The 27,261-nt window shown below is 37.3% G+C and overlaps 1 protein-coding gene across 2 annotated transcripts in view; it reads left to right on the top strand.

Annotated features, from left to right (window-relative positions):
- Window positions 1-22,941, top strand: part of LOC139127559 (uncharacterized) — a 46,008-nt gene extending 23,067 nt beyond the window's left edge. Inside the window, exons 3-9 of one of the 2 annotated variants that reach the window (XM_070693462.1) lie at window positions 3,642-3,842; window positions 5,719-5,766; window positions 6,382-6,575; window positions 12,499-12,796; window positions 15,795-15,951; window positions 17,099-17,552; window positions 18,274-22,941. In XM_070693462.1, the coding sequence (XP_070549563.1) occupies window positions 3,649-3,842; window positions 5,719-5,766; window positions 6,382-6,575; window positions 12,499-12,796; window positions 15,795-15,951; window positions 17,099-17,552; window positions 18,274-18,557 (1,629 nt within the window). In that variant the 5' untranslated portion in view covers window positions 3,642-3,648 and the 3' untranslated portion in view covers window positions 18,558-22,941. The remainder of the gene's footprint in view (window positions 1-3,641; window positions 3,843-5,718; window positions 5,767-6,381; window positions 6,576-12,498; window positions 12,797-15,794; window positions 15,952-17,098; window positions 17,553-18,273) is intronic. The other variant, XM_070693463.1, reaches the window with a different exon arrangement.
- The last annotated feature ends 4,320 nt before the right edge of the window (window positions 22,942-27,261 follow it).

The raw sequence follows: 27,261 nt of genomic DNA, 5'->3' as shown, positions 1-27,261 counted from the left end.
AAATGTCTGTCCAGAGATGGGATTTTGGTATTGGACTTGGATTAACCATACCATTCCAATATGGCTAGTGGCTCACATAAAAGAGAGTGAAAAGATATCGTACACATTGTGAATTGAAATTTCTGAATTCATAAAATGTTGAATACTGATTTATTCTTCTGCCACCTGTATTAACCCTTCATATAGTTGTAGTGCATCTCTCCAGTTGTGTGGTTTGCTTATAGCACATGTTTGCAAAACATACTGGAAATATTGTTGATAGTCATTATCACTGTCTCTATCAATGAGCTCATGATATACATAATTCACTTCATCCTGTGCAACTGGCTGGATTAAGTTGTCTACACCTCCATGCAGTTCTGGGAGATAATACAGTGAGTCTGGTCTGCCTGGAACTGTATCGTGTCTTGACTGCCTGATGTAATGAGTGTTCCAATGTTCACGTGCACGAACATGATCAAGGTCGTTCTGTAGTAAACACGCAAAACAAAACCACAGGCATTCCTTCTGCAAAACACTAGTCGAATCAAAAATGCCTTGTGCTTCAATATCCTTGAAGAAATTAATCCACCACGTAGAGCGATTTTTTCTCAGGAAAGACCACCAAGCTTCAATTCTCTGATTCCGCTGAGATGCTACATATCTATGTGCATCACTGTCATTCCTGAAAAATGCCTGTATTGCAGCAATAGTGCCATTCTCTGTACCAAGATCAGAGTTTAGCTCAATGGGACATCCATCAAATCTGTTCACTGCTTCAAGATAATATGATGCAATGTTATCTGGGAGATTATTTGACTTTGTTACATAAAGCCACAATATCTTCCTACTGTATCCATCGATGGCTCCATGTATGGGGAATCCAAACGGTTTCAGTTTATCATAACCGTCAACATGCCATGCAAAATTTGGTCCAGGATTCAAGTATAACCTCTGCTTGAGTCGATGTGCTCTTCTCAAAGAACTACCCTCCGGGTCCAATTCTTTCAATAATTGTTGAAAAACAATTCTTGGTACACTCATACCTTCCATTTTGAGACTGTGCCATACTGTCCGATATCCGCCTATGCACCCGGGCCCATCCAGCATTTCCTTAATTTTGTCTCTAACCGTATCGATGTCGTACTCTATGCGTCTTCTTTTCAAACCATACAAGTTAATACGACGATTCAGTGTTCGTTTACTCATATGAATATTATGGTACTTCCTTAAGAAAAGCAGGATTTCGTCATACATGAATCCTCTAAAGAAAAAAGATCGTATCAAACCCTCTTCGTCGTCACAATACACCGCCCCGTCATCAGTATCCATATCAGAATCTGAAGAATTTATAGAATGGTGGGATGATGAAAGCTGCTGATGAGATGGTGACCCCATTATTGTCCCTCGCACATATAGCCCATGAATCATAAACTGGGGGTCCGCAAAAGGGGTCCCGATCGTCTCGTCACGGGACGGGTTTTCCGCTTTACATGCCAGGTAATACGATCCCTCCACTCGGTGAACTGGAACCTGCTCAGTGCAGCACACATCTTATCTGTTTGTTTGAGTTTGTGTACTCCTACAACGTTCTCTTATATGGGAATTGTGGGATAACTTCACTTCCGCCGCGAAGAAAAAAGTATTTTGCTGTCTCGAAATATATTTTGTCATCTCAAAAGAAAGTTTGCACGTTGAAAACTGAAACTGCGCCCTCCCAAAAAGAGTTGGTCAGTACAAGAGAAAAGGCGCCCTCACAGGAGTTGTGCGACTCTAGAAAATTAAAATTCACTTGTGTAAAAAGAAAAAAATTCACTTAGGAAAATATATTGTTCCTTTCAGAAAATTAAACAATCCCTTGAGAAAGTAAAACATTTCTTTTTTGAAAACAAAAGACTTCCAAATATATATTTGTCTCGAAACCAACAGATTTCTTCAGAATATTAAAAAATTTATTTCAGAAAGTGAAAGATGCGTGCTAAATATTGAAATTTTAGTCTTGAAAAAATACAGTTGGCTTTTGAAAATTAACTTTTTTTCTTTAAAATGAATATTTTCAAGGTATTAGGAATGTGCTCTGATTAAATCACACAATCATTAATATAGCTATGAAAAGTTTACTCTTCAAAAAACAAAATAAAATCTCGACATGTGTTAAATGTTCAGCCTTCAGAAATAATTTTTTTTGAGTATTTACAACTTACTAATGTAAAATGAAGAATTACTTTCAATATTAAATATTAGTCGTTGTAAAGCTTAAGTTCTTACAAAATACTAAAAGTTTACTCTCAGAAGAAAAGAAGTTGATTGTTTTTTGAAGAATTAAAACCGGCAAAGAATATTAAAGTTGTACCCGCAAAAATTAAAAAGTCGTGTATACCAAAATTAGAGTTGCGTCTACAAATATCAGTTTTGTTCTCGTAACAAGAAGTTGTGTCCACTAAAATTAAATTTGTACTGTCAAATATAGAAAGTTTCGTCCGTGAAAAAAAAAGTTTTGCCCCTAATAATTACAGTTGCATCCAACAAAATTTTAAGTTTGTTTTGGGGAAATAAATTTCATAATTACTTAAAATAATTTCTAGAAAATTAAGAGTTTATATCACTCAGAAAGAAAATTCTATGTGGCGTCTAGGGGCCACCGTATATATCAGAAGATAATTGTAAAAGTTTGAGAGTCTGAATGTCTGTCCCCGAGGTGCGTTCTACCTTAAGTCATGTGCGTGTGTTGGTAAAGACACATCCTGTATACAATCTGTCCAGTGATTATTTACATACAACTATCATCTCATCATTTGTGTCCCTCCTTGGTGATGGCGTGTAGAGGCCAAGGTTCATATCCATGGCTAACACTATTAACACCAGAATTTATTTGTTTTTTTTCTCTATAATTGACCGTTATGCAGAATCGACTTAAAAGTGCATAAACTCTGTAACATCATGAGTTTTGGAAAAAAGTAAATCGAAAATAAAAATTATGATCTGAACAAAAGTCAAAATTAAATACAAATCAATTTAGTTTTAGAAAGTCAAAATTGAAATTAACAGCAATATCTCAATTAAATTAAAACAGATGACTTTTCAAACAAAATAAATTAAAAAAAAATATAAATCAGAATACAAATCAAAAAGAAAATATGAAAGAGCATTATTACATTTTAAAAAAATAAAATGAATTTAGCTTTGAAAACGAAAATAAAATAGGGAAAGGAATCTGAAGTCAAAATCGCCATTAGAATTAAACTTAGTTATAAAATGACAAATAAGTTATAGTGGAAATGCATTTTAATATTAAAATGGATATGAAAGCTAAAAAAACCCACCTTTTTTCAACTTGAGTAATTACTTACAAAAATGTTGTGATAAGCCTCCTTAGGCAAGGATACAACTCTTACATTGGCCGGTAAAATGTCCCTCTTATTTTATTTTACCATGTTTTATGCACAATATACGTTTTAGTTTTTAATTTTTCTGTGAAAAAATCAAAAATGAATCTTGCACGCATTCAGGTATTTTCTTTTGTCGTAGCTTTCTTGATAGTAGGTGTGAATATGGTTTTGCATGGATGAGTCTATATATACCTTGAAACAAAATCACATTCACGTTGGCATAATTGTGTGTTTGTTTTCTTTTTTGACCATTTTGTTTCTTGTTGTTTTCAGTGACGCCATGTCTTTCAATATTACAATAACGGGACGTAGACAGGTTTTATTCCTGGCTCTGGCACTTTTTGCCAGCTTTGTCATGGGGTACATGCTAGCTCAACTCGAAGGGCGAGACAACCACGTCGCCATGCTGTCCCAGGGTAACATCAATGCTCGCATCTGTCTTGAGAAGTGGAGAAAGGCTGAGATCCACAAAAGGTGGGTGATATATATCTAAAGCATTTTTGTGACACTTTACGATATATGCAATGATCTTAGGTACCCAATATGAAAAGAGTATAGCCTGGACCAATCGACCTGAACACCGATTTGAGAACAAACCAAGTCCCACATCTGGAAGACTTCATACAACGCTGAGTGCGTTAACTTGAATCATGGGATTCCCGAGGTACGTCAGTCATACTTAGATGAAATTATACAGACGGCGTGCGTAATGCAGCAACAAATCAGGTAATCTCTCCTGGGGATTTTTTCCAGCTTAAATTATAGAAGCACCATAATTTTTTTTCGTGACATCTGATTTTCGAACAGACAAGAAGTTGGCTGAGCATTTAACACTTTACTGCAACACACGTAATGCATCGTGTTCTACAATTTTAAGTAAAATATAGTCATTTCAGCACGTAATAACGCGTTAATATTAATTTTTATGTAAAACGCTGTAACTAAAATGACTGTAATACGATCCTACGCCATTTTCGCGCATGTCTGAGGTGAACAAGCCGGTTAGCGCATTTGCGCATGCATGGAGTAACTGTATGACGTTCCGGGCCTATCTTCATGCAAATATTATGACCTATACATGTACACACTATGGAAGATAACCCAGGCCTATCCACAATACAAATACATGTACACACTATGGAAGATAACCCAGGCCTATCCACAATACAAATACATGTACACACTATGGAAGATAACCCCTGCCTATCCACAATACAAATACATGTACACACTATGGAAGATAACCCAGGCCTATCCACAATACAAATACATGTACACACTATGGAAGATGACCCAGGCCTATCCTCAATACAAATATATGTATAAACTATGGAAGATGACCCAGGCCTATCCTCAATACAAATATATGTATAAACTATGGAAGATGACCCAGGCCTATCCTCAATACAAATATATGTATAAACTATGGAAGATGACCCAGGCCTATCCACAATACAAATACATGTACACACTAGGGAAGATAACCCAGGCCTATCCACAATACAGATACATGTACACCTATGGAAGATAACCCAGGCCTATCCACAATACAGATACATGTACACACTATGGAAGATAACCCAGGCCTATCCACAATACAAATACATGTACACACTATGGAAGATAACCCAGGCCTATCCACAATACAAATACATGTACACACTATGGAAGATAACCCAGGCCTATCCACAATACAAATACATGTACACACTATGGAAGATAACCCAGGCCTATCCACAATACAAATACATGTACACACTATGGAAGATAACCCAGGCCTATCCACAATACAAATACATGTACACACTATGGAAGATACCCAGGCCTATCCACAATACAAGTACACTAAGAACACAGTATTGAAGATGATCTATGCCTATCTTCAATACCAATACATGTCGGTATGGAAGATGACCCAGACCTATCATCAATACAAATAGTGTGTACATGTGTTTGCATTTAGGATAGGCCAGGCAAGGTGGCCCCCTGATTTTTATTCTTGATTTCGAAAAGATATAGTCTAAAGTTCCCTTACGAAAGTTCGAGCAAAAGTGCAAGTCTTTCATTTTGAGGCGTGCCACCTTAATTGCAGCACAGTCAGGGCCCTCCTACATTCTTTATATTTCCAAACAAAGTTAAACTAACTCCATGAGCTGTCTTCCAGTATTCCATATCTCACTGTAGAGGATTGTGACGTGAGTTTCACAGAATTACATATCTAGTCAATAGTACAATTTCGCTTTTTAAAGATTACCGTCAGCTCCCTCATGAAAGGAGTGGTCGGCGCACGACATTTTAATGAATGAAGTAAATGATCATTGTTAATTTTTTCTTCTCATTGTTCCATCAGATTTGAAGAAGAAGCGAATGTTAAACAGCCATTAAAGAAAGTAACGGGGTAAGGATATGTTGACCATGAATAAATACATTGCATGCGAAACTGACAATCTACTCTCAGAAACACATTTTGCAGAAGGGTTTTACAAAGACTCCAAATCTTGAATATGGTATCAAACCGTTAGACTCTACCTAAAACTGTTGACGGCAATTAATATGATCTACATAAGATCTGATGTACGGTATGTCTTTGCTCAAAATTTACAATAAATATTTACAGAACTAAAGAAAGGATTTAAATTCACACTGAAAATATAGTTGCATGGGAACCTGTGGTGAAAGAAATAATCTGGCAACAAAACTAATACCCTTGATTGATATGAAGTGATGTAATCCTGGCTTATGTTCTGCTTCCATATTTAGGAAATTAAAAAGGCAAAACAATGGAACCTCAGGACAATCCTAGGCTAACTGCAGCGTAAAATTAAATGTACAAAAATTCTTTAAGCATAATATTAAGCGCTGACGTTCGCATGGAAATGACATGTTGTATTTATTCCACCAGAAAATTATTGTGACATTTTTATTGATAAACAATGCGTATAACCTCTCTCTCTCTCTCTCTCTCTCTCTCTCTCTCTCTCTCTCTCTCTCTCTCTCTCTCTTATGGATGAAGACCAAGGAAAATATTACTAGACTGCGGTGCCAACGTAGCTTCAACAGTCAATCTTTTCAGGGAAACATACCCGGATGCAAAAGATTATATCATTCACTCATTTGAGATTGATGCAGGACTGAGACCATATTTTGCATATTATAAGGACAAAGGTCACACACTCCACTGCCCTGTCGGTGTTGCTGACAAGGACGGTAAGGCTTCTTTCGTTGATTGGTTAATTGCAACACATTGTAATCTACGGAACGTTAAGACAGAGCTGCTTGGCATGCAGTTTTCTAAGAACAAAGCACCATTAAACGACATAATTGTCTTTTATAATAATAATAATAATAATAATATTGGGTCCACAAGTACATGCGATCAAGGCGCTTTACAATTATTACAGGGGCGTAGGAAGCAATTCACGCTTGGGGGGGGGGGCAAAGGTAACCTATATTCTGGTGATGAATGAATTACGATCTAAAATTTGCATATATGAATAAATTAAAATATTAAATCATACACGAATAAATTAAAATAATTAAAACAGGCCAAAATCAATCTTAATAGTAAAAAATGTAATTAAAGCACTACTACTTTCACATACGGCAATGTCTCAATATTTGTGTTTTTATGTATTAGGCCGTGTAAAGAAAATTCTTTGTTTGCCGTCCTTGGATTTTTGAAAAACCTACCAGCCAGCGAGCAAAAAAAAATACAAAACAAACACACAACATAGATCAATCGCATAAACTTTAACTTTGTATAAGTACAACAAGCATACTTAGAGTTAGGTGACTGTGAGTCTGAACAAAAATTCCATAATAAACAATGGCAATAAACACTATACCAGTACATAGGCCCTAGTGTACCACATGTACAGTGTGATAGTAATCAACTGGTTGTGTTACGCAGATCTATAGTTTGTCTCTGACGGAGGTTTATGCACTAGGTAGTCATAGACAAGAGTAAAACTATTAAAAATAACAAGTTCTCAATTATGAATAAAAAGCATATTTGCGACAAATGTAAAAGATGCAAATTACGTATTACGACGATGTTTACGAAGTTTTGAAGAAAACGAAATATATTTGAATCAACACCTAATGAAGGAACATAAGAACTTCACCGTTTACGCAATGGCTTCAATTTTGCAACGTGTCTAAGTGACATTTGTATATTAATTATGACATGTACATTTAAGATCGAGATCTGATTTGATGTTTACGATTGGACGTATATTTCCATCTTTAATTCATATCTATCATATGATCAAAACCAAGCCTTAAACATAACGTTTAAAATCCCATTCTAAAATAATACGGGAAAGGGAATACAAAGGACAAGAGAGAAAAATACAACAGACAGGGCAGGAGGACAGACAATTGGAGAAGCGTATCTTGGGCGATGGCAGCTGTCAAGCTTGTCTACCGAGAAATAAAGTCTATGTAGTACCAACGAACTCTGAACATCTCGTGTAGTCAATCGAAGATTACCAGCACCTCTCAGCAAGCTAAGACGAGTCCATGAGTAAAAGCAGGCCAAGATGAGGTAATGAGATGATAGGAGAAAAACGAGTAGTAACAGCTGTTTTGACAAATGTACACTATGTATTTCAACATGTTGGGCTAAGCTTATAACAAAAAGGTGTTCTTGCAAAACCTGAAAATTCCAAATATAAAACTGCAAAATTTACTGAGTATAACAAAGTATGTATAGTTGTCACTCAGAAAACAAATGTTAAACATCTTGGTAAAAGGTGAAACTACTATCTCTTCCATACAATTACAATTTTTACAGTAAGAAGAGTGGGTAGCTGAACAAATCATAACAGCCTCGAGTACAAATCCTCCTTTTTAAGTGTCAAATAAATACTAGTCCTGATCACTGTTTCTGTTGAGTTAAATGCTCCATTAGCTGTAACTTTAAAGGCTATTTATTCTGAATTTTGTGTATCAACTATTTTTTAGCCGAATTCCAATAGCGCTGATCGCGATGTCAGGTTTGTTACTAAATATAGCTGCACGCGCGACTTCAGACACCGCTGCCTGAAATTCGGACAAATCTTTTCATGCGCGGTCGTTGTTGCAGCTCAGTTGTAGTCTGAGCCGGAGACCAAAAAGATTTTACGCACTTCCGCCGATTTGAAAACTTTGAGGGAGATATCAACTTGTGAAACGGTCGATTGATCTTCACTTACGGTACACTGCAGTCCACTACAACAGGAGGTGCACATGTACACTTTACGTACAGCGGTTGATGTACCCCTTTAAGATAGGTAATCTGATTTGTATGGAAACGATCGTACGACATTTGCGTTTTTGCGACATTAAAGTAAATTACTGCGACATCGCGAACAAAGGAGAGCACATCCCGCCGTATTTTCGATCATACGATCTGTGTTTGTTTTTCAGATTTCGTCCAAAAACCTACCCGCACGCGGACGGCAAACAAAGAATTTATTTTACGGCGCCTTAACTCCAGTTGTTTAACTCCCTACATCAGCAATAGTTGGGACAGCTAGCCGTAGTCAATGTGTATTTGTAAAAGTTGGGGGGGGGGGGGGGGGCAAAAGTATACCTTTGCCCCCCCCCCAACTTCAGCATTGGGGGGGCGGCCGCCCCCCCCCCCCCCCCCCGGTTCCTACGCCTATGATTATTATTACCCCTGGTCACTGGACCTAATATGATACCACTCAACTCCCTGGGGAGCAAACAACAGCTCACATGTGCAGCCAATAAGCGCAGCAGAGCTAAACGCACACATTACAACCACTGTCCTACCAGGTACCCATCACTCCTGGGTGGGGAGAAACAATGAGGAATAAAGTGCCTTGCTCAAGGATACAACACCACAGCCATGCCGGAGCTCGAACTCGCCATCCTTTGAACGTGAGTCCACTGCTCTAGCCACTGGCCCATGATTCCTCCTCTTTGTCAAAGCTTTCATTCTTTCTCTTTATTTGTCAGATTAATACGCAGATGTTCTTGGCCTGATTTCTGTACACATGTCTAATGGGATTAAATTTCACAAATGTGCAAGCTAAACAATGAAATCAATGGTTACTTAGCATTTTCACCGGTGTTAATTATGCTATCTACGTCCCAGCGAAATCAACCAAATTTAAAGTCTAGAGACGAAATAATGCGTTGACATTAGTCCCCACTGACGAAGTTCGAGGAGGTACTTTGAATATAACTCTGCGTGCATTAAAGTCGTGTCGATTTCGATCATTTCTTATCGAAACATGCAATCCAAAAAGCATTCTGTTAATAACGATTTGCCGAAATAATGCTATGAAATTTATAATAGGTATTCATAGTGAGCTATAATAAACGATGTTGACTTGCGTTTATTCATACTATGTTTACACGATTGAAGATTTACTGAAGATCCTGCAGGAAATGCTTATAGGTCACCGCCTACGTCACTGTAGTGACGTGCTGCAGGGATCCTCGACCAGCAGTTTTACGCCAGCAAAATGGCGGTCTCCGTGTAGTCATGTCTGGCAAACCTAGAAAAAAGGCGATATTTCGGTGAATTTTGAGCGGACTTCTGGTTTGGTGAGTCCCTAATAACCAAGCTGTCGATGAGTGTTGGCAAATTGTAATTTGGATGGAAAATTTTTCGAAATATCGTCGAACAAACTTGCGCAAAGGGTGCTTGCGGCGGAACATGGACGCTAGTCTATTCAATATCCCACAGCTGTGGTGGCGGGGTTAAAATCGTAAAAGTCAAAACCAGCCCGTAAAAGACAGGAATCCCGTCTGAAAACACCACAGCTGTAGACCCACAGCTAAGGGCGCTAGTATGGACTAAGGCGAAGCCGACGAGGGGCTGTGAGAGAGCCTATAATCTTAGCGTGCTTTTGGCCTCGAATCAAAACTTCGATACTTGTCATTGAACTTCACCCTTTTATGACAAAAACTATTTAGTGAACTGGTACGTCACAGCTATGTGTAACACATGGATGTCGAACCACATTTTCAAAAGCATCATTCCTGTATTAATCTTGAAGGTCAATTGGCGATTTAAAGCGCAGTGGTCGTCGCGCTGCGCGTGCGCGATTTTTTTGTTGATAAACATGAATTTTTGTAAACATAGTCTTCTGAACTTCAATCTGAGTAAGATGGGAGCGGTCCCACACTTTGTTAACGCCTATGTAAGACTCAACATCATGCAATAGTAAAATATTAAGATTGGAAACGAACTTCTATGGTGTATTTCTATTTATAAACTAATGTAAGGCTACGAACATTGAGACACTACACTCGGCACACTATGTCGCTGAGTTTAGTGCATGCAGTCACGGTGAACAAATGGGTATGATCGCGCGCGGTCACGCTGGTTGTACACAATGCTCTGTATAGTACAGTAAAAATACATCACTAAAATGATCAACATTGTATATATATGTAGACTAGCAACAAGCACAACGTCTAACACAAAAAATACACTCAAGAGCGTGATCGGCAAGCCAGAGCAGGGCACGGGAGATGTTGTTGCTTCGATAAGGGAGACGGTCACCGCGTTGACGTACACGGGGGAATCCTGTCCCACAACCTACTGGCCCCACGACGACTTGGCCCACGACCCACTGTTGATCACCATTTCTTGCTGCTTCTAGTAATACGTGGCAAGAAATAGTCAAATGACAAGAAACAATAGACAAAACGAGCGAGAGATCCTGTGCATGGTCATGGCAGAGATCCAACGGCTAGCTAGTGTAGCAGGTGTTGGCCTACCGGTGCTACGGAAACTTCGTTGTTGTACCTCCTGATTGCCGGGTAGGTCTGAATCCCCTTTCAAATGAGATAACCCCCACATAGCAAGAAGAACTATGAAAGGTCATTCGCTTGACTTGATACCTGTGCTCGAAATCTCATTTGCATCCCCCAACGGGGTAAACTTCGTAATGGAGTTGGATTCTCCACAGCCGAGTGTAGCGCGCTGTATACCCGGTTCTCTTGACACGGACGTTCATGTAGACCACGGAACATATGCTTTTTGCTGCCGCGGGCATTGCTCTGACAGCTGTAGATTTCTGTAACTTGCGTTTTTGTCAATTGTACTCCTGTTGGGCCTCTTGAAATGAAAGCTCTCGTTCTTGCTAGCGATGTCGTAGACTACAGCCCGGTCATTGATAGTCTGTTTGCATATACATGTACACGCGTACAGGTAAGTGTTTAGCTCTATGGCTCTAGCGATAACAATACATCCGAGCCCCATTCAACTGATTCAAGAAAATCATGATCAAATGTGATCTCAATCCAGCGTGTAATTACTAGATTTGGTAAGTTGGTATGCTTGTGACAGATCAGCCGCCATTTTAACAAGCGGCAATATCGCAAACATTATTATCAACCCGTAACGTATAGTGCGGCATTCTTGGATATGTTGACAACAGGGGGGGGGGGGGGGGGGGGGGGACCCCTCAGGAGCATGCGCAGCGCGACGACCACTGCGCTTTAAGTATAGTTAAATTTTATAATGTAGCGCTATTCTGAGTGCAGAGACTTATTTACTTTGTTACAAGGATACAGATATGATATACTGAGGTGTTGGCACTAGGATTATTACCAATTCTCGAAATCATGAAGACCTGTATTTCAATCGCAACTAGATTTCGGCAATCCAAGAGCATATAGAAAAATAAAATAGTTTCAATTTCGTCTTTTAGTACTTGTTACTTACACATATGACAATTTTTAAGGCTTACTAAATCAGTGAAATTTCATTCGAAGTGAAAACAAAACATATATTGTATTAATTTTAAAGATTTTTGCCAAGTAGGACCAAAGAGAGGATTGGTCAGATTTAAACCTTCTATCTAGGATACAATATTGTAGAGAAATTGACATCTTACACATCATATCAAAAACTGAGTAAATAAAGTATTACAATATAAAGGAAGTGTATCCACACCTATCATACAAATACGAAGTTTACGAGGCAAGAACATTTGGTATGAAGGGCGCACCCTTTTCTGAAATTGACAATAACCCCTAGCATCTTCAGAATCACATTAGCTCATCTCGTGATAGAAAACTAAAGTAAATCTAACAACACGTTTTCTTTTGGTAAAAGATTACCTCTTCGTGCCTTTAAATGAATTTACTGTTTATTTCATGGCAGGTAATATGACTGCTTTTAACGAGGGAGTGTGGTTTCCAGGGAAAGTAAACAACGGACAGGATATGCAGTGGGGAGGTGGAAGCCTATTTGTCAGTAGAAAAGAAGGCGTTGATAAACAAGATGGCGGCAAGAGGAAATTGTCTCGGCATGATGTCATCCCTACCGTTGACCTATCACAGTGGATACAACGAAATGTCAACAAAGAAGACTATGTCATCTTTAAATTGGACGTAGAGGGCGCAGAGTATGGGATCTTGAGGAAAATGTTACAAGATGGTACATTTGAATGGATTGACAAGTAAGTATTGCAGTATCAATTGGCAGTATCTTTTGCCTCGCTCTAGCCGGTCCCTTTCCCCATACTTTTCAAACATACTCTCTCTCTCTCTCTCTCTCTCTCTCTCTCTCTCTCTCTCTCTCGTTTACAGCAAACATTGCCATTTCAACGGTACTCCAGATTTCTAGCAAAATTTGCTTTCTTGGTTTTAGCTGATTAAATCACAGACAAATAGTATAGACAGACTAGAAACGCTGCATGCCTTTTGTTCCATGGTCGTCTCGGTAGACTATTGTCTTTATATATTAAAATGAGCTTCAAAGGTGTTAAACTTTTTGGAGACTTTGTTTGTGGTTGATAATTACACGAGATTATGCGAAAAATACGACGAAATGGCATCGTACTGCCAGTCGCGTAGCAACCATAGTTACTTTGTGAGCTCTCAGGCCAGAAACACTGCTTCACGCCAATCAAAACATAACACGTCAGCAGTTTCATATACATGTCCTTCCTTGACGCACGTGTAAAACACGTTATGACTGACCGTAAACCATTGAGTAAAACCAGACAGTATCGATAAAAGACTTTCAAATTTGGTTCAAGCGCACTCATTATATATTCATAAAAATATGAGAGGAATTTTTAAAACGGTAAAACTCACTTTCCTGAAGCTCAAAACACTCCCTTTTTCGCATGCACGTCAATTCCGCTCAGCACCACACGACAACAACAACACAAACTTTGCCGAACATACTTTCGCTTAACAATATGCGAAAATCCGAAAATTACCGAAGGATACATGGTCGGCACTCTTCGGAAAAGAGAGGCGAGAGCAACCTGAGGCGAGGCGAACATGGATGGGTTACGTAACCGCTTAAACAACGCCTTAAACAATACCCGTTGCGACTCTGTCTATGTTTCTCTGTGATTAAATGTAGTTATTTGATGAAACTTTGTAAGATATGTCAAATGTACATGGCATGACACTAAAAATAATGATATTTGTTGACTAATTGTGGATACTGCAACGCTTTTATGCAGTAACATTGTTTTTTAAAGCTAATAATTTTTCTTTTCAGGTTTATTTGGATTCGATAATGATGCTGTGAATGCTAATAATCTAAAACTTTGTAGATATGAGTTAGGTCCAGGATATTGGCCTGTTTAAATTATGATTAGGCAGAATTTGTAACTTTCTGTGCATTTTCCGGTTGCCTTTCCGACGAGTCAGTGCAAACATTTTGGTCGATAATACCTTGGTAATACCTTCAAGGTCAGGAATATTGTCTTAGCGGAGTCATTTTAGCTCATGCTTCACAAAAATCTTCGTCCACTGTACGTGTTTTCATTTACAACGTATAGTAAAAGGAAAATCCTACGTTTTGATACTCCTTGAAAAGCTGACTGGTTTGAACCGGTTTTGACCTGTTTTAACCAATCCCTGCACCGGACACATGGCAGTTGATTCATTTTTCCGTTACAACACGTGTTAATATATGCTACTTTGTCTTATGGACGTTCGAGATATTTATTTGAATATTGTGTTCACCAATTGCAACGTGTCAAGATATTACCAATGTAGTGTAGCATCATCAGAATCTTTCATATTCATGTGCAATATCGGTTGATCGTAATTGTGCAACTTAGATTTTTTAAAGCAAAATAGCATGGACTAAACAAACAAATGATAGCATATTTAACAGGTGTATGTTTTCAGCAAACAGCAATAGAAGAAATGTGGGTAAATTCATTATAGGCCATAAAACAATCCTTCATCTATATGACTTTTCATCTTGATATAGAAAATTCCAAAATTTGAAACTTAGATGAAGTGATAATACACAGTATAATTCAGAGAACTGGTAAGGCTTTTATCATTTAACTTGTTTGTTCCCATCAGTGAAAATACAAGGATTTCATGACGTGGTCGTCACACTGGCTTTGTTGCCGAAAATATATATTGTGTATAATTAAGTATGGAGTCAGTATTCTGACATTACTTGACCGATTTCAATCAAACTTGGCAAAAGGACGTAGTCAGGCGCACGGCAATCTATCTCGCGATACAACTCAAAATGGCAATCTGGCGGCCATATTGCTGTTCCAAGGCAATTTCTGGGACCGATTTCATTCAAACTCCGCATTAGAACATAGTACTGTGACATACATCTGCACGTTTCTTGATACAATCGAGTATGCATGCCATGATCCAATCTTTTCTTAATTTCTATCGGTCTCAAGCAGTGCCCAGACATGTGAAGACAGATCATATCTTACGCTTGTAAGTTTGGAAATGCAAGCTGAGTTATCAGTCTCGATACTTATGCTTTCAATAACTTAACAGACACAAGTTGTCGGTTGTTAGCATTACTTTACATCTTTTTTACAATATGGCAGTGTCTTAATGTTCCAGATCTCGATTTTTACTCTACCCTTATTCGAAGACATACCCTATGCACATCAAGTTGGTTTTCGATGTGATCAAATATGGCCATCTTGTCTTGCGGTCATTTTGACTTGGCATAAGGGCGTGATACCATGAAGTACAAATGCATGTCAATTGTTTCATGTGATATTATCCAATATAGCTGCCTGAAGAACACTTCGTTTTAATTTTTTAGGCTGAAGCCATAACTCAGACTTAGCACGACAAATTTCATTTAAACTTGACTCAAAGACAAGGTGCTATGGCGTATAACTATGACTATATATATGTTCTTTTATATCGCACTTTGTACTTTGTGCATTATTGTGACTTCTATTCAATGACATTGGATCAACTCACATAAATTACAAGTGGAGACTGTGTCATTTATATTGACTGGTTGTTACTACAACAACAACAACAACAACAACAACAACAACAAACAACAACAACAACAACAACACCTACTACATCTACTACTTCTTCTACTACTACTACTACTACTACTACTACTACTACTACTACTACTACTACTACTACTACTACAATTTCTTTCGATGATGTTATTATGTTCACATCTTCGTCTTCTTCAAGGTTTTATGGGGAATATCACCCGAAGCAACCAACAGGCGAAACAGAAGAAGAAAAGAAAAGAATCACTGATGCAGTAGAGAAGGAACTAACAAATATTATCACGTGGGCAGCAGAGACAAAAACTTTCGAAGACTTTGACGAAGTTAACTCACCAACAGTAAGAAGTTGACGTTCTTGCCTTTCGAAGTATTGCATCATATCAACATAGTTCTCAAATTGAAAGTATACGAACAGTTTGGCTGTACTATTATGCCAGTGTTAGGCAATACCAGCCTATATCGAAAATTATATCATACCAGTATATTGATGGCGGTAATGCTGCGATCTGATTGGTCGAGACGCGATAACAACCATGGTATATTGGCGATATACCATGGCAGGCATGCGCGCGAGCTCTCAGCTTGAGTAAAAGTCCGTTTTTGACGTTCCACGCCAGAATTTCAATATACTGTTATGATATAATAGCAATAAATCACACCCAGCGACGGTATACCACTCGATTTTGACCAGTTCACTTCATATATGCAATCGCTATCGCTCGTGCATATATGTCGTGAACTGGTCAAAATCTCGTGGTATACCATCGCTGGGTGTGCTTTATTGCTTAAATAATGAATGCAGATTTAGAGATTTATGTATGCATTACATGCATGCATTATATGCATTAATCTCAATAGATGTTGCCATTTGGTTGGATTTCATCGTATTTCATTTGTTGGCCTGCTAACCGCGCTGCATATCAACATGGCTAACCTTCTTTAGTGATTCAACCTGCGGCAGTGGTTGTGCATGCCTGTAAGGTCCTGACACATCGACTTTCAAAACATCAGTCATTATTAAATTCAAACCGCTGTGTAAACAGCGCCACCATAAGCACGTCGTTACCACAGAGCAGCTTCCGACAACGATAAACTTCAGAGCATTATTAATGAATGAATACCAGTGTTTTATATATATATATTATATATATATATATATATATATATATATATATATATATATATATATATATATATATATATATATATGGACACGGATATCTTTACAACTTTTACGAACTTTCTATTGACAGCCATGTTATGGGAATGCTACATTACTCTCACTAGTTAAGGGAAATTACAAGCAGCCATTAAAAACACACCTCTGTCAGATAGTACAAAAACGATAATAAGACCTCAGTTTCCAACTCTTGAAAAATATGAAGGTAGTGCTGCCCATTAAAGTAATACATTGAGAATTTACAGTTATTGCATTTTAATCTACAGTAGATTAAGTCCTACGCCCTGCCTTTTGTGTTTTAATAGATTCTAGCTGACACTCCAGGTTCAGAACGACAGACGCTGGACAGTTGTGGGAGAGGTGATGATATAACCACCGTATCAGTTGTCATAGAAGTCGGAATGAATGCTAAAAGAGCGCGAAACCTAATCACTACAATAGAAGCATACCCCATTGATGTGCCCTTGACCTTGTTTGTCTACGGCGACTTTGCAGAAGAACACCCGGATCTAGTTAAAGAGTGGAGTACAAAGTATGAAATTGGAATTCGATGTGACGGACCGATGTCCTCTGATCACTGGGAATTACAGTACTCAAATGCCATAAGACTGTCAATCGTCAGCGCCGAGAGGAGATTGTCTGACATTGGTCTCCAAGCTCGCTATATTCTTCCGCCCGGTGTCAACAAAGTGGTTTCTGACGTTGTTACGAAGAGGAAATTGCGACTGATACAACCCAGGACTACATTCCCGCCAAAAGGTACATTTTGATCATAAAATCTTAAGTTTGTTCGATCCAAATAACATTCTGCTTTAACATTACTGCTTGAATATGACGCCGACTGTAAAAATGTAAATTAACTTTATTACTTATTTCTTGATCGTGATTTCTTTGCGACATATCGTTACGTGTAATGATGTTTGCCTTATTAAACAATGACTCTCTAGGTATCTCAATACAACTATCAATACCTTACCCAAATCTGACTCAGAAGCGACCAATCTTCTCTTACATTATCTCAACTACTTTGTAATCCGTTTTAATCCATTCAACTATGCATGGGATGTGTCTGTTTGACGAGTAAACGTAACAATATCCGCCTCTTAAGTTTCATGCAATATTTTAATCCTCGGACAATGAATTGTTAGATACGTGAAAAAAAAAATACTATTTAAATAATGTCCAAACTTTCCGAAGCGAGGCATATGCTAGCACAGATTATCAAATTATGTCTAGTACTTGAAATGTATTGAAATCTAAGGTCAAACCATTCAAAATATCATTATATATATATATATATATATATATATATATATATATATATATATATATATATATATATATATATATATATGTAATTAATTGCCCAATATATGTGGTAGACATGTATTAGTGTGTGTGTGTGTTTCTCCGAAAGTTGTAATTTTACCGAGGCCCTTTAATCATACGACACTCACATCCAAATTTTGACGTATTTCAGATAAACACCTTACATATGGAAACTACCGCAAGTTCCGAGATGTGGAGAAAGTTCCCAAGGCTTTGAAAATGATCCACTACAGATTGGCCAAGTCTGGAGGAATTTTAAGTCTGGACTCTGATTTCCCCGATAATAATATGATATCAGTTTTCTTGCTGGACTATCTTTACCAGACATCAGGACATGAGGTCGTCAAGTTAGAATGCGCGTCGGGGACACATGTTCGGCCCTTCACTTTGCTAATATTCTGTTTGTATGGACTTATTCTCGCACTTGTAGAGTAAATGTACTAGTACTACATTTCACTGTCTTGTCTTGGTGAAAGTTGACAATTATGTTTTGTTAAAAGTTAAAGCCCCTGTAGCTGTAACTCTTGAAATTGTCGACCTGAAAAAGGCTTTCTATTTTCTCTGGTTTTCTTTAAATTCTACAGATTTAAAGGATATAGTCTTTTACCACTGGAAAATTGGACGAGTAAATTTAAATTTTAACCGTTATTTTGATTTCCCGCCATTTTTTTAAAATTGGTTATATTACAATGAAAACATAGCATATGGTGTCTAAGTGGAAACATTCAGCACTATGCATTATGATGGACTACTCTGTTGTTTCTGTGAAGATTCCAATGCATATATGCACTGCCCACTGTGTTTTTGCTTTGTCTGCATGAGGGCGCCATTTTATGTTTTGGCAAACATTTATATTTATCTTGCTCAAAATTGCACATGTTGCCCAGTGGACAGTTTATTCTACCTGTATAAACACCCCTAAATGAGTACATTCCCATGAACTTGTTTTAGTTTGGAAGTAAAATCACTAAAAAATAATGCTAAAAGATAAAGCTATCGGGCCTTTAACTTACGGAAAGTGGCCAAGCTTAAATATCTGTCATGTGTTGTTCCTGGTGCTTAAATTATGCAGGTGACTGAAATTTGATACCCCCGCAAAGCCAGTCTTGCAGATTGTGTCATATCCAGACCCGTCCATCCAATGCAAAAGGTACTCGTGTGTCCTTGACCGATTTCATTCAAACTTGGCATAAGGATAATGTGTTTGCGTCAGCCTAGGCATGTCAGTTCATTTGTACCAAACCATGACTGGTTTTGTAAATTCGCCTCATTTTGTACTTATTTTAGCTTCGTCAGAGACACGGAGCTCATCGGGTAGGCTTTTTTGGACTTTTTGTCGGAAATCGTACGCGTTCATCTTCCGAATGTGTGGAAACTTTTTATGTAGGTTCCGAGGGATGATGTTAGTGAAATTTGTTCAATTTGTGGCTAACAGTAATATTCTTTTTTTCCCCAAAAAAAGAATATCCTTCCCAGAATCCCGCTTGTCAGTTTGCTTCGAAATTTTCTTAACAATTACTTAAGGTTATTAGTGTCAGTCAGATTTGTTACATCTGTGACGAAATATGCAATTGTGTATTTCGATACAGGTTATTTCAATTTTTTGGCGAAATCCTCCTGGTGACTTTGAAATATGGCAATACATGGTTAATGAGGATGAAATTGGTGCGATTTTTAATTTTTTTATTGTAGATACAATCCTCTGCAATCCTCTAATTTTGTAGCTCAAAAGCAAATGACAGAATTTTATTAATACGTAGTTCAAAATATCACTGACTCTGCCGCAAATTTAAGGGATGGACCGTTTGATATTCTGGGGTTCGGGAGATTCATGAGGTAGCATTATTTTTGTACCTGATCCTTGTACGTAATATTTTTCCCACTATCCCACCTTTTTTTGCCAAGACATTCCTGGCTGCATGTTTTTTATTGATATTTGCTGGGATTTTTGCCCGAAAATCTTCCAAAACCCCGATATCACATGATCCACCCCTAAAGGGCAAAGTCGTTCTTGTTGTAACTTTTTTTAGTCCCCCCGGACGAAGTCCAGGGGAACTTATGGTTTGGGTTCTGTCCGTCCGTCCGTCGGTCCGTCCGTCCGTCCATGCAGATATCTCGGACATGTCTGAGCAATTCCTTTCAAACTAGGTACAAGGACGATGCACTCTGGCATACATATGCAAGTCAATTGTTTTGGAGTGTGGCACCAATAATTAGCGCTTATTTGCATAAATAGTGATTTTTGAAAACGAGCTCTGTTTCTTAAGAGACTGCACCAAGTTTGATGAAATTTTGTACACATGTTGGTCTCACACAGCTCTAACAGCACATACGGACATTTGTCAGTATTGTGTTTGTGATCTTCAAATTTGCTAATTTGCATAAATTATGGATTTTCGTAATTCAACTAATATTTCGATAAATGCTGACTCAAATTTAATGAAACTTCTTACAGATGTATACGTACAAGAGCTGAAGCTTTGTGCAAAGGCATCTGGCAGGATCATGTCAATTAACAGCTAATTTGCATATTGATGAATTTTTGTAATTAGGGTGCTATGTCAAGAAATACCCACTCAAATTTGATGAAATATGGTACAGATGCTGATATACCAGAGCTATAACGGTATGCACAGACAACTTGCAGGATCATGTCATTTAATTGCTAATTTGCATATTTTTATGAAGGAAATATGTCTAGTAATACGACTGCAAATTTGAAGAAACTTGGTTTAGATGTTGATCTCAAAGTGTTGTATTAGCGAACAAAGACATTCAGCAGTATCTTGTCAATTAATTGCTAATTTATGAATTTAATGAACTTTCCTAATTAGTGTGCTATGTCCAGAAATATTGCACCAAATTTCATGAAACTCGGTACAGATGTTGCTCTCAAAGTGTGGTAGTAGCATGCAAAGACATTAATCATATCATGTCAATTAATTGCGTATTTGCAAATTTAATGAATAGTCATAATTAGGTTGATACGTCAAGTAATACTTCAGATTTGTTGAAACTTGGTATAGATGTTGAGCTCATCTTGCTTTAACTGTGTATAAGGACGTTTATCAGTATCATGTTAATTAATTTCTTATTTGCATATTGAATGACTTTTCCTTACTATGTAAGTGTGATACGTCCAGAATTCCAGTATCAAATTATATGAAACATGGTACAGATATTGATCTTCCAGTAGTGTAAAACTGAAAACTGACATCCTGTTGGTAAATTATTGGTTGACTTATTTAATGACCTTTGTGATTAGGGTAGCAGCCCAGATTGACTGAATAGAGAAACAGTGTTTGTAATGAGAGATCTATATTCTGAATGACTGCACTAAATCTGATGACACTTGCTGCAGATGTTGATTATACAAAGATTTACCAGTCAAGAAAGACGTTTCAATTTTAGCAGTATCAATAGCTAATTATAGGAAGTCTCTTCTGTAGTGAACATGAGGACATTTTTTGTTCACATCTGGCGTTCTGACTTTTTTATGTCGAGAGCCATTACTCAGACAAGCCTGGACCAGTTTCTTGCATATAATTTGAATTTTGACATTTGAAAAGCCAGGGCATGACATACCGAATTCTGTCAAACTTGGTAAAAGGACATAACCCTATGCCACTACTTGTTTACAATCCAATCCAGTAAGGGCATCAGTCTCAGACAGGGCTTTAGTACCCGCATTCCTTGTTTCATGTGCATCACATCGGCTTCCATTTTTAGTCACTTCCAGTGACAAATTCCCAATTACAATGGGGGGGACTATGTCATTGTCAATGACTTGTTTCGAAAATTTTGCTTGATTATAAAAGTAATTTGTGTTGTATTACTTCCTGAAACGTGTTGAAATACTGGTAACTTTGAACAACCTTAACTGCTCTTGCAGCTAAACAATATTAAACATTATGCTAAAAACTCACCGATCTGCTCCATCTATGAAGTTCGAAAATCGAAGCGTACACCATGCATGGCTAAACATACATTGTTACATACAGTTTGGACCTTTGCGAGGTTTTCTGATTGAATCTTAAGCAGCGGTGCCTTTCATATACGTAAGGATAGCAGCTATCCCTAACAGTGTAGAATATTTTTTTTAATTTTCGTAGGATAGTAAAAAGAAAAATCCATTTTGTGTACATTTCATAAACGAAATCATTCGTTGTACATTCAGCAACGGGTTGATTTTAGACACTTTTGCAGTTATGTGTTACCGTCATCTTGTAAACAGTGACATAATGCAAGTATTCCATGCTTTCTTGATATGAAAATCAGCAAAAAGACAACTTTATCCCTTTAAGAGAGTAAGTCAATAAGTCTTTGTCAATGCACTTCTTTTATAAGTCAGGGTTAAATATGTCTTGACATTCATCACAAGTTGTATGATCTGAGGCAGTGTATGGAATATTTATATAGAAGCGATCGTTCGTTTGGTTGTGTTTTAAGCATTTGTATAAATATTAATAAACATTTATAAAATCTTATATTAATAACATTTTATATCAACCTGCTTACGTAACCAAATTTACACCACTCTACACTATGTATGCAAACACAACTATCTGATAAAACACTTCATCGCTTTATCACATAGAATTATCACTTGAAGAGGAATTCAGTATGTATAAGGAGGCTTAAATACTCATGAACGGTAATGAAATTACATGAGAGTCGTTAAAGACGTTAAAATTCAGAAGTTAATTTTTTTCTAATAAAGACTCACTTTCTCAACGTTTTTACTTCAGTATTCGATGTTGGCATTTTTATGTAAATTTAAGCTTTGGTGGCACAATAAAGGATACACGAGTTCAATTGATCATAATGTCTTCCTGTACTAGTTTTGTCTCCCTGCCTTTGAAAATATTCAAGACTGACAGTACTCCTAGCTCCCTTATTCATGCTTGCAGGCGAACGTCGTACTGATGCCTCTCAGGCCTTTTAAGTTTGAATGCTCCTCGAAAACAGATACTCTGACACTCAAGATTTTACAATATTGTTTTGGTCTACCACCTGGATTTAACTCATTTTGATGGAGTGAATAAACTTTTCACTAACTTAGTTTTGTGAATTTCATAAATTTTATTTCCCCAAGACAGATAACACAGGAATTTCGGCCATTTTGAATTTCAAATACAGCAAAGATTTGGTTGTTTTTTTCTCCGGTACCAAAATTTGTACGATGACCCCTGGTTTTTTATTCTAGATCTTGAAAGAGAATGGTTGGAAATTTTGATTGAGGAAAGTGCTAGCAAATTTCAAGCTGTCAAGCAAGATATACTTTACTTTACCTGCCTTTGAACAGACAAATGTTCCATGAACGTAGCTCTACTTCCACTTAGAAATGTTCGTGATTATAACACGCGTGCAGCCTTAGCATTGGACTTGCGTCTTTGGAAGTTTCGTACTGCAAGTTGGCAGAGAACGTTACCGGACATTATAAAACGTAGCCCTAATCTCAATCTTTTAAAAGCCATTTGAAAACTGTTATTGACGCTTAAGTGTAATTGTAAACGTCACAGTTGTAATATTTATAGATCATACAAATTTGTACAATTTACTTTTATATTATTTCTCTTATTGTTTAGAGGACCGCTTTGACGATTAAAGCCTTATCGGGTCATTTGACCCGACTTGTGATTGTAATAAGCAATCCTTCATTGTAAATAAATAAATAAACAAAAATAAATAATAAATAAGTAGGCCAAAATGAATAAATAAATAAATAAAACTCCCTCCTTTCAGATCGTATCATTTAACGTTATTTCTATATGTACTCAATTACGTTTTATATCGTCATCCTGTGGCTATACCACTTCTTGAATATTGATGAAAGGGAGTCGATAGTTGCACTACTACACAAACCTGTTTAACAGCAGCTCGTACTACTTGTTCAGAGGTTATGCCTTCTCTCAATGGTGCAATATACCCCTGGATACGGTTGCAGACGGATGCCCTCTATGGGTTATGTGAAAATCCACGTAGATGACAAGTTGTGACTAAGTCATCGAAATGGAGTACCTTTAACCATAATGGTCATCAACTCGTCACCGAATCGTGTTACTGCCAAGTTGGTAGAGAACAATAGTAGTTCCAAAAATCTTGAGTTGTTGCCAATAATTATGATCAACCAATAAGATACAGCCTTCCGAGAAGCTAAACGTTGCCAGTTTTTCTCCTATGCTATATTTTCGCAATGAAGGGTAAAACAACTATTGAATTTCAAAATTTAATACGAGCGTGAAAACTGTATTGACTCCATACATGAGCGTCAAAATGATTCTTCACAAGTGGTAGACCAAAACAGTATTGTAAAAGTTTAGGATTAATTCTGTCTCCGATGCGCATTCTAATTCGTGACCAACTCTTGATAACTTGCAAGTGACATGTTATAACGTATTGTCTTGGCTACAGACCGAGTAACGAAATGATACCTTATCCCACTTAAAGGCGAGATTATTGCAACAACAAAACAAGCCGATTGCAATGAGAGTTTAGACCTCCAAACCACTTATTTATTTATTTATTTATTTATTTATTTATTTATTTATTTATTTATTTATTTATTTATTTATTTATTTATCTATTTCAAGGGAGACCAACAGGAACAAGTCCCATCTACAGGCTCCACAAAATGTAAATTAAAAAATGCATAAAGTACAATAAAACGAAAACGATAAGCAACACGCGGACAACAAAATGTACAAAACCATTAAAAACATATACACTGTTGAGACTGGCATTCTGACAAGGCGTCTGAAACTTCGATAAGATGAACTGATACCAATGGCAGGATGGGAAATGTACAATTCATTTAAAGTAGCCAAACATCTTTGAAGAGCTGAGTATTTAAAAACATTGAGTTTACTGGCTACAAACAGTTCTTGTAGTTCTGTGGGGAACATTAAAATTAATACGACAAATAATTTGGGGACAATCATACATGTTATTGATACATTTGTATAAAAATAAAGTATCTAAAATTGCCTCCGATGATAAAGAGGGGAAAGGCTAAAACTCTGGCACAATTCTTCATAATTATTACGGTTGTAAGAATGTTTTGTTTTGAAACAGGAATTAGATAAATTTCAATTGCATTTTTCTCTATTTTGTCCTGTTGTTGTTTTTGCCAAGGTGACCACACTACTGATGCATATTCTAAAATACTTCTTATATAAGTTATGTACAGTGAATTGAGGGAGTTGATGTTGGAAAAAGTATTACAACTCCGCTTTATAAGACTAAGCATGCGAAACTCGTTACTAATAATAAACGACACACGCGCAGAAAAACTCAAATCGCAAGAAAAGATTACCTCAGATCATTAATTTTATCAACTCTTCCTAGGTGGGTATTATTTAATGAGTAGTGAAAGGTAATAGAGTTTTTCTTTCTAGTAAACGAGATGATTGAACATTTTGTGTTATTTAAAGTTTTTTTCCACGTGAAACACCACTCATTTAGTCGTGTAATATCCTCTTGTAACACATGCAGTCATCTCTTGAATTAATTATTTTGTACATTTTGACATCATCAGTATACATAGAGCACAAAGAATGTCTACACACAGAATCCATCTCATTCATAGAAATCACAAAGAGCAAGGGACCTAGTAGTGACCCCTGGGGAACACCAGAAGTTACCGGGCTCCATGACGACGAACATCCATCCACAAGAACCCGTTGAAATCTATTGGTTAACTAAGAGTTAAACCACTTCAAAACTGTGCCACTCACACCGTAAAGTTTCAATTTATAAATCAGAAGCTTATATCCGACTTTATCAAAAGATTTGCTAAAATCCGTATAAAAAGCATCAACCTGGCCCCTAGTATTGTTGCGCTCGTAGTTAGGGGAATTACGAGTTGAGAGGTACCAGTCTGGATCGTAATGCTTTCAGTAACTGAAGCACAACGATGTAGATTGTAACACAACCTCGTACTTTATTGCAAGATGGCGACCGTGTCGTTCACTGTCAACGGTCTGATCCCAAGTCTTAGTCTAAACTCTCTACAAAGTTAAATACATCTTCAAACTTACATAATTACAAAAGTTATCACGTGGTAATTTTCCCGCCAGTCTTTGATTGTTTCTTAAGATTAAATAAGATCACACCATGGAATATCCCATTCTCGATTGTTCTCATTGAAATCTTAACCAATAATTATCACACTATCTCTTATCTGCTTCTCGTACGATCTGAGTCAATAACCTTTACACGCCTTGGCCACGTGAGGGACGCTTCAAGATATAATCTCTACAGGGAGGGGCGTTACAGTATTTAAAGGTGGAGGAATCGATTCAAGGGATCGAGTTTGTTCTAGTCTGTAAGAGGATTATGAAGGTGCCATAGCCTTTTCTTTTCCATTGAAATTGGAATCTAGTAAGTAAATTTCCTGGCAAGACAATCTGACGCCTGAACCATGCCTTTAATACCCTGGCAATAAAATAGGAATGGCAAACAAGGTTAGTTTGTGTTGATCTGTTTTTCATGAACCCATGGTGGGAGTCACACAGGCCTTGCTTAAAGGAAGGGGACCCGATCCTAGGGATTGAGTGTGTTCTAGTCGGTATAAGGATTATGAAGGTGTCATACCCTTTTGCTTTCCATTGAAATTGTAATCTAGTAAGTAAATTTCCTGGCAAGACAATCAGACGCTTGAACCATGCCTTTAACATGACCATAAAGTTTTAGATTCATAATCTTTTCGAACAATTTACTTATTAGTGGAAGGCGAAAAAAGGGTCTATAATTTGTAACTGAAAATCCAGGGCTAATGTGCAGCATCGAAGAAGCTGTTATCCAATTGGGTAGCTGAATTTTACCAATATAATTAAAAAAACACAAATAGACTCCCTAAGTCGCTGTGAATAGTGACAATGGACCAATCAGAGATCACCTAATTAGCATGCTGCACATCAGCAGAAAATTCACGATGAGTAGCCTGGTATCTTTTGAATTTTCTGTAAACCGCGTCTTTTTCTTTTAAGATGAAAATAACGTCAGCATCGAATCAAAGTGGAAATTAACGTTTGCAGGTGTTCAGCTTTGGAGCGAAATCATCAATGATGGAAAGCAACAAATCGTAAAAAGAGGTCAACTGGCTCGTCAAGTGTGGAGCAGTTATCTAACATTGACC

Source organism: Ptychodera flava, unplaced genomic scaffold (assembly GCF_041260155.1).
Source record: "Ptychodera flava strain L36383 unplaced genomic scaffold, AS_Pfla_20210202 Scaffold_33__1_contigs__length_2856901_pilon, whole genome shotgun sequence".
Lineage (NCBI taxonomy): Eukaryota > Metazoa > Hemichordata > Enteropneusta > Ptychoderidae > Ptychodera > Ptychodera flava.
The sequence above is the reverse complement of the archived record's forward strand: the minus strand, read 5'-3'. Positions and strand labels throughout refer to the sequence as shown.